At 41.6% G+C, this 8,800-nt stretch overlaps 1 protein-coding gene across 2 annotated transcripts in view; it reads right to left on the bottom strand.

Moving 5' to 3' along the window:
• Positions 1-464: 464 nt before the first annotated feature.
• LOC147707339 (ribonuclease H1-like) overlaps positions 465-8,800 on the bottom strand; it is a 687,926-nt gene continuing 679,590 nt past the window's right edge. For both annotated transcript variants that reach the window (XM_086926384.1, XM_086926385.1), the window contains one exon: positions 465-996. In XM_086926384.1, the coding sequence (XP_086782510.1) occupies positions 904-996 (93 nt within the window). In that variant the 3' untranslated portion in view covers positions 465-903. The remainder of the gene's footprint in view (positions 997-8,800) is intronic.

The raw sequence follows: 8,800 nt of genomic DNA, 5'->3' as shown, positions 1-8,800 counted from the left end.
GGACAGGACTTTTGTCGAATGTCACAATTAGTTGTTTGCAGTACAGCAGGTGTTCTATGGGATATTACTTTAAGATTTAATAAAAGTTTGAGGTAGGGATGTTGAGTATATTCAAATGTGGCAGTTTTGAAAGAGCGGCTGTAATCAAGGGAAATCATGCAATTTAAGTCAACCACACCTATTGCTTAGCGACCACTACCAATAAATAATTGATACAAACAAAAATAGTTGACAAACGGCTTTTGTTGTTGGATGTTACCTTCTGAACTAGACCAAGTAACATTTGCAGCATTCTGTGGCCTCTTCACTGATGCTCAAATATTAAGCTGCTACACATGGTACGTATAGAGCTAGGGAGGATTTTGACCAGTTATACCCGAATACCACAGAGAGTTTTTAAAAGACCATATCCTTGAAACAAAGACCATAAAGTCAAAAGCACAAAATGCAAACTCCAACACATTTAAGTATATTTACCTTTATATCTGCAACAAAATACTTTACAAAATCGTTCTGTCAGAAATTGTCAATAGCTGCATAAAAACCCAAAAGGCTTTTCTGGGAAACTATTGATATACAGAACACAAAAGACCTACATGCACAGCATTTTATTAATATATTGTGTATTTTAAAAATGTTTATGATTCAAAGAGTTGTAACGTTTATTAAATGGAAATATATTATTAACTGACAAATTAAAAAAGCAAACAGAAGATACTTGTTATCCAATGTGTTACAAAATAAGACATAAATACGACAATTGCATCACAAAGGTAAATAAAAACAAAGCAAGAATCATCTTTACTCCGCTTATTTTACATTATGGTTTACAATATTATGTAAGCCGTCTTGCAAAACAGGTGTGTCTGGTGTTACATTAAGTAACTTTTCTAATATAGAAAGTTACTGGTCCTCTATTTTTTTGCTGGCTCCTTCCCTTGCAAGTCGGTCAGCCTCTTCATTTCCTGCAAATCCTGCGTGTCCTGGAATATGCATCTGTTAAAGAAAATAGTATTCTTTAAAGAGGGTTTTCTCCACCAATTAAGTTTAAAACAAGAAAGAAAATGAGTGCTATTAAGTAATGTTTTCACTACCGTGACATTGTTATGGTATAATTTCTGATAGCATGTAGGAAGGAAGGTACCCCCTATTTGCTTTCAGGTCCAAGAGGAGGGGGAAGCAACAAATAAATAAGAGAGAATCTCTATACTGACCTATCTAATTTCAAAATTATTATTTTATTATGTATCAAAAAAGTCGTTTTTCATTTTTATATATGTATTTTCTTCTTTTTGTGCTCTTAAGGTCATAAAATCATACATATGTTAACAAGTTCATTAAGTTAAGTCATCATCATCAAAATCTTTATTCGGTTATTCAGATAGAAACAACCACAAAAGCACATTTGATAAAATCTCACAATAAAACAAGAAGGATCTAAAAACACATGTTTAAAAATAACAACCACAGTTAGGCGAATAAAGTAATAATAGCAGTGCTAAGCAATTAACCCTCCATGCTGTTTCTAAATTTTAGGGCTGATTTTAAAAAGCCAATTACAAATAAAATGCTTTCGTGATTTAGCAGTTGCAGATAACAGAGTGCAGGTCTAACCGGGTGAAGTTCAGTTTTTTAAGGAGGGGCTTAAGATAAAACCTCCGAGGTAAATCGTAAAAATAACAGATAAATAAAAAGTGCACCAAGTCCTGCGGAGACTCATTGTCGCAGCCGCAGGGCGGTAGCAACTGGCCTCGGTGGTAGCCCTTTGGGACAGCTAACATTAGGTGGAAAAGGTCCAGGCGGAACCTAGTTAACAGATAGCGTTCAAAGCCTGCCATGGGCCAGGATAAATAAGGTTCCATACATGGTGTAGTTTTCAAAATAACATATTTCCGGACACTACATTTATTTAATTCCACCTCTTCACGAATCAAGTATTGTGAGAGGGAGAACGTTTTCCTCACAAACTCTAGGTCAGCAGCCCTAATAGAGTCTGGTCTTAGAAAGAGTTCTGGACGCCCCATACCAAAAAAACAGTCTTTCAAATACTTTAGCCACAGAATTTTAAGCATATTGTCCGGGGATAAGGCTTCTCTCAGGAGTAGGTGATTTAAAGGCAGGTCTTTGTTTAGCCAGCCTTTAAACCAACAAATTAGTAGTCGTAGTGCTATGGTATCACTTAGAAAGGGGATACCAGATTCTTAGTGCACTATTAAGTTGGAAGTTCCCCTAGGGACCCCTAACAGCTGTTTCAAAAATTATTTTCTGCCACCACGAGGTCATTAGCTGCCACATACTCCCAGAGTTCACTTCCGTAACAGCCTATCGCCACACTCTTAGCCTGGTAGATTTTTAACAGTGCAGCAATCGGTCGTTTGCCCATTTTCCTGGCAAAATTAAAAATGGCTGTGTTTGCCCGGGTTATCTCCCCCCTTTTCCTCTGAACTGCAGGGCCCCATTTTAGCTGGTCATCAAAAAGGACGCCCAAATATGAGAAGGTTTTTGTTGTAGGGATCTTCTCCTCATTAACCCGAAAAGAAAACGGCTTCTTATTACGTTGTCCGACCTGCATTACAAAGGATTTTGTATTGTTAATAGATAGATCACAGGATTTCATAAAGCTATAAAAAGCTTCAAGTAAAGATTGAAGCCCTCTTGCGGCGCTAGCCAATAAGACGGCGTCATCCGCGTATAATAAAACAGGTAACTCCTTGTGCCCAACATAAGGGTAATCAGCACCAGTATTTAATAGGGTCTCCTCCAAATTGTTAATATACAAGTTAAAAAGGAACGGGGCCAAAATACAGCCCTGCCTGACTTCCCGGTGTACACCAAAGTCCCTAGACACCCTTAGGTCCTGAGAATACCTTACATTAGCCCTGGTTTCCCGTAGTTTTAGAAGGTTACCACCTAATAAAATACAAACTGGGTTGTGGTCACTGTATTGGTTCTCCTGAATTTTAAAACCTAATATAGATGTATTGAGGCCACAAGAGAGAAGAATATGATCAATATAAGATCCCCCCCCGTATAGCCTTTATATGTAGGTACTACTTGAAGGATACAATCATCTACCAAGGACATGGCAGGAATTAAGTCAAATTCATTTGTGAGATGGTTCAACAAATCACCCCGGCAAATATGTTCAAAATGAAGGCCCCTCAACCTATGACAACTCATTGATCCAATTACAGTGTTCTTTGGATTCCCACAAGGGCGTACATTAAAGTCCCCTGTAATGAGGATTCGATGGGAGAGGCTCTCACAACGGTTCCTGACAAAGTTGCCCAGATCAGAAAGCCTACAATCCCCTTTTGGGTTTACAGCGTTATGGAAGTTAATCAAGGATAACGTTTCCTTCCCTCTTTTAACCGTCAGTGCTTGAATGCCAGTATTACAAGTAACAATATATAGAATAGAGCCACCCAATAATCCCACCGGGACTGGGTAATATCAGATAGATAAGCTAAATGTCCAGGTAGGAATCATTCAAAACAACCACTTTATATTTATCAGTGTCACATGAGTGATCACACAAATCAATAGAGTGACCCAAGGGTTTATATCAAAAATATATTCAATTTATTTTTGATTATGCAATTTAGATTTTTTCTATACACGGAAAAAGTATCAAAACTGGCAACAGACAGACTAACATAACATGTAAACTGAATGCTAGTCTACATACACCTACAGCAAAGTGTGTGGCTACGTACTCTAAACCACAGCAAAGTAAGTATTTACACATAGAAATTCACAAATCAATTTGCACAGTGAATTATACAGTGTATTGCATGTCAGGTGTTAAGCGTCGACGTTTCGGTCCATGCTGGTCAAGTAGATCCGTCGGACCATCTTCAGGACAAAGACGTTGCACAGCAATGTGAGAAATAAAACGCCACTCAGGTCGTTATGTCAAAATGTCGCCACGTAATTTAAACAGCAGCTATGCGCCGGCTCTTCAAAGTCCGTGCTCGTTCACCGGTAACTACTCGAGTAGTTACCGGTGAACGAGCACGGACTTTGAAGAGCCGGCGCATAGCTGCTGTTTAAATTACGTGGCGACATTTTGACATAACGACCTGAGTGGCGTTTTATTTCTCACATTGCTGTGCAACGTCTTTGTCCTGAAGATGGTCCGACGGATCTACTTGACCAGCATGGACCGAAACGTCGACGCTTAACACCTGACATGCAATACACTGTATAATTCACTGTGCAAATTGATTTGTGAATTTCTATGTGTAAATACTTACTTTGCTGTGGTTTAGAGTACGTAGCCACACACTTTGCTGTAGGTGTATGTAGACTAGCATTCAGTTTACATGTTATGTTAGTCTGTCTGTTGCCAGTTTTGATACTTTTTCCGTGTATAGAAAAAATCTAAATTGCATAATCAAAAATAAATTGAATATATTTTTGATATAAACCCTTGGGTCACTCTATTGATTTGTGTGATCACTCATGTGACACTGATAAATATAAAGTGGTTGTTTTGAATGATTCCTACCTGGACATTTAGTATTACAAGTAGGTATCATTTTGACGGTACAGGACAATGCTAAATCAATGTACACAGCCAATCCCCCTTTAGCTCTGCCACTTCGTGACGGTTCTGCTGGTACAAAAAAACTTTTATAGCCTTCTATAAATATATCATTCTCTACCAGCCAGGTCTCTTGCAGGCATATCACCGAAAAGGATCTTATAAAAGCTATCCAGATTGGATCCTTGACTTTTCCAGCTACCCCAGCAATGTTCCAGGAAATCACATTATAATTCAAGACCTTGGATTCTACTGGGGCCAGAACTTGAGCCCCTATTGCACTTCCAAAGCGGGCAACATTGATAACCTCAGTACTATCCCTTACGACTAAAAGGGGGGCACTTGATGTTCGAACACTTCCCACCTTGGTCGGTCTCTCAAGATGTACTATACTCCCGTTGTCAGAGACTCCGGGGGGATATCACCAGGGAGAAAGAGTCAATCCACCATCTCTAAACCACTGTACCGGTTTTGTGTAGGTATTTGACTGAAGCTACATGGGTGCTCGAACAAATCAACAGCCCCCCTCCCTCTGCCCCGACACCTTACTAGAGACCAGTCCCCTTCCATATCTAAATTATGAGATGGGGGGGTAAAAATAAGACAATGGGAGAGGTTGAATTGAAGAGCCATTACTGGGAGGTGCCCCATTGCAAATATGACCTACGATACGAGGGTCCCTGAGGTTTAAGAGCACACAATCACCTTGTATATTTTTTGCAGTGTGCCCTACCCATGGCACCCTACGCACCTTCCGGATTTCGCAAGTGACAATATGAGGGAGGGGTCTATTTCTCTTCAGCCCGTTAGTTGCCTTATTTTTTAGGGACATAAATGATTCCTTATTAGGATTACTCAGCTCAGGTACCCCAGTTAAAACAACTCTGTACAGGCTTGATTCTGTGGGTAAATCAACTCTCAGCTTCCTAGGTGGATCAGAATCAGGTACGCCCCGGGGAATTTCAATAGGCTTAACAATGGATTTAGCAGCATCAACCTCAATAGTTATAACAACAGGTAATAACAGAGGAGCTAACGGCTTAGCTATGTTCCCCCTTAAAGAAGATGTAACTTGGGATGAAATCATAGCGTGCGACCCCCCCCCCACTCCCCCCCTCCCCTGTACAGAATTCTGTTGGCCAGTACCTGGAGACAACCCAATTAGCCTGGTATTGGCCGCAATATTCAATGTCACATCCTCGATCTTGGCTAGCCGGAGTACAATTTGTAAGAGCCTGTCTTCAAAAGATTTAAAAGAAGACTTTAATAGAGAGCCCAGTTTATCGAGATCAAAGTCCTCCAACACCGTAACTGTACCAGCAGGTTTAGATACGCACGGAATCGGTGTAGGCGGCAATGAGTTCCCAGGTGACACTAGCTGGTTCACAGACACATTTCTCAAACCCAATAATAATGTATTGCTGTTACTAGATTGTTTGGTGACTCTGGGCCTTCTTCCTCCAGCAGGCTCATTTGCCCCCCGCTTCCTCTTCGGTATTGCTCCCTGTAGCTTCCCTCGCATTTGTTTGGTCTGCGGTCTGTCTGGAGAGTTATGATTACACACTATACCAGCTTGTGCAGACGTGGGTAATTGAAGCTGGTCATATATTGAGATGGTATCCAGGGCCAGCGTGGTCGGAGGATTGTGAACTGTCACGGATGCCTCTAAGATGTTCGTTCGTGGAGATGGCTCTGGGGTGCGGGCATTAGCAAGATGTCCCTTGGATGATCTCTTCGCAAAGGCAAGATCTTGTGAAACCCTTCGCTCCATAAGGATAATCCCTTGATCTATAACTGAGTTAGCCCGAGTAATAAAGTTGTCAAGTGTCCCCTTTAAGGTCCCGCTCTGATTCACACCCTTACTTCTGCTGCTTTCGGGTACCAACATCTTGCAGTGTTATCAAACAACCCAACAGGTACTTACAATTCAGCTTGATGTTATATATGTACGGGTGGCACGAGTAAGAGGGGTGGCCCGGCCCGGACTCCAACTGCCTCGGAAGGGCTAAAACGTGCCCGGGCTTCGCCCGGCGCGTCCCGTGATGCGGGATGCTGCTGACGATTTTAATCACCTGTGGGAGGCGTGGCGGCAGGGTGCTTCTCTGCCTTGAGGGATTTGGGCGCAGTAGTTCCCCCTCCTTTCCTGGCACTGGAGCCCCCAGCGTTTCCCGCGAAGAGGGAAACACGAGAAGTTTTCCAAAATTAACAATGCGAATGGAGGAGTGTGGTTCTCCACCAGATCGGGACCCCGCTGCTACTCCTGTTATGTCCACAAAAGGCACAAGTGTTTTCCCGCGATGCGGGATGCTGCTGCCGGTTTTAATCACCTGTGGGAGGCGTGGCGGGAGGGTGTTTCTCTGCCCTGAGGGATTTGGGCGCAGTAGTTCCCCTCCTTTCCTGGCACTGGAGCCCCCAGCTGCGAGCATTTCCCGCGAAGCAGGAAACGCGAGAAGTTTTCCAAAATTAACAATGCGAATGGAGGAGCGTGGTTCTCCACCAGATCGTGACCCCGCTGCTACTCCTGTTATGTCCACAAAAGGCACAAGTTAAGTCAATATGCACTTTAAAGACACTTGGGAATCCTACCAGAGACACAGATAAGAAGAGAACCTGTCGAGAAGACTAATCAAACTCTTGAATGTCTTTTTTCAGAATGTAAACGTTATATAGGATCCTATACACGCTTTGTATTTTAATGTTACTTTCGGTGTTGCCAGTATGTATGATAGTAGGAGTAAAGAGTTTGATAGGTGAGAATTTAGGTATGATGGTTGCTTTGTGGGGGTATTCACAACTTTGTGGTTTATGTCTTTAACCCCTTGCATGCATTCGTCGGCCGTCGCGAGCACTACCTCAGTAGTGCTGTGCACGCCTGTTGGCCACGGCGGCCCCGCCCAATCTAACGCCCGCACCGCGGCGGAATTGCCAACGTGGTAAACGTGTTAAAGTGAATATTGACTTCACTCATATGAACTTGTTAACATATGTATGATTTTATGACCTTAAGAGCACAAAAAGAAGAAAATACATATATAAAAATAAATAAATACTTTTTTGATACATAATAAAATACTAATTTATAAAGAAAATACATGTGACAAGATTGTGTTTATGGGGGGATGTTTTGGGTTTGAGCCTTTTGCCAATGTTGAAATTAGATAGGTCAGTATAGAGGTTCTCTTATTTGATAATTTCTGATAGTTTCTCAGTTTGGAAATTAACCGGTATCGATATCATTATAATTATATTCCCATTTGCTTCTACACTTAACTGTTTGATCCTTGTTGATTAGCTCAACCTCTACCAACCCAAAATATCTGGCACATTCTACGGTCTTGAACTGTAACAAATACAATTATATGCAATTTATTTGGTAATACAATCAGTAATCTTCATAGAAATCCATATTTACTTAGTACACAAACAGAATCAAATAATCATACTTTTTTCCTGTGTGAACACTTCCACGGTTCGAACAGACAAGTGAAATGCTGAAGAGATTAATAAAAGGCTTTTAACCCCATAGGCATCTTTCGGCCACTCAGCTTTTGTAGGTAAGCTGAGGATGCCGCAGTTCCATGCTCATGGCACGTAACTCTTGCTGGTGAATGGAGACGAGAATCAGCAACCTACGAGTATTCAGCAGTCCGTGGAAAACCAGCAGACTTTTTAAACATGCAAAGAAAACAGTTTGCAAACAAGACATTTGGCCAGCAGCCTACCTGTCGGGTCATCCAGGTGTATTACAGCACCCACGTCTGGAGGCTGTCATGACCTGAGATAGGTGTGTTAGAAATGGGGGTCTCATGTTGGCTGTGGTTTTCACCCTGTCCAAGTAGGGACACTTCCTCCTAGTCAGGGTAAGGGAGTTACACACCCAAGATAACCCCTGCTCACCCCCGAGCAATCAGGCCTATCCCAGAGGCAACGTGTAAAGTATTTGTACATAACACACACAATAACACAGTGAAAACACAAAAATGGACACCACATCAGTTTAGAAAAATAAACGTTCTTTATCTAAACCAAACAAGAACAAAACGACAAAAATCTAACATACATAACCCAAAATATCACTTTTTAAAGATTTAAGCAATTCTGTCATTAGAATCTATGAATTTGTTGATTTTAGCACAAAGTACCTTTGATGCGTCAAAATTCAAGTAGAGGTGGCTTAGGCGGCGATGTGGTGAGACGTGCTCCTGCTGAGCTCCGGTCCCCCACCGCCTTTCTAAGCCTTTTTTAAGCGAAAAT

This window comes from Lissotriton vulgaris, chromosome 6 (genome assembly GCF_964263255.1).
Source record: "Lissotriton vulgaris chromosome 6, aLisVul1.2, whole genome shotgun sequence".
Lineage (NCBI taxonomy): Eukaryota > Metazoa > Chordata > Amphibia > Caudata > Salamandridae > Lissotriton > Lissotriton vulgaris.
This window is presented reverse-complemented; position numbering and strand designations above follow the sequence as displayed.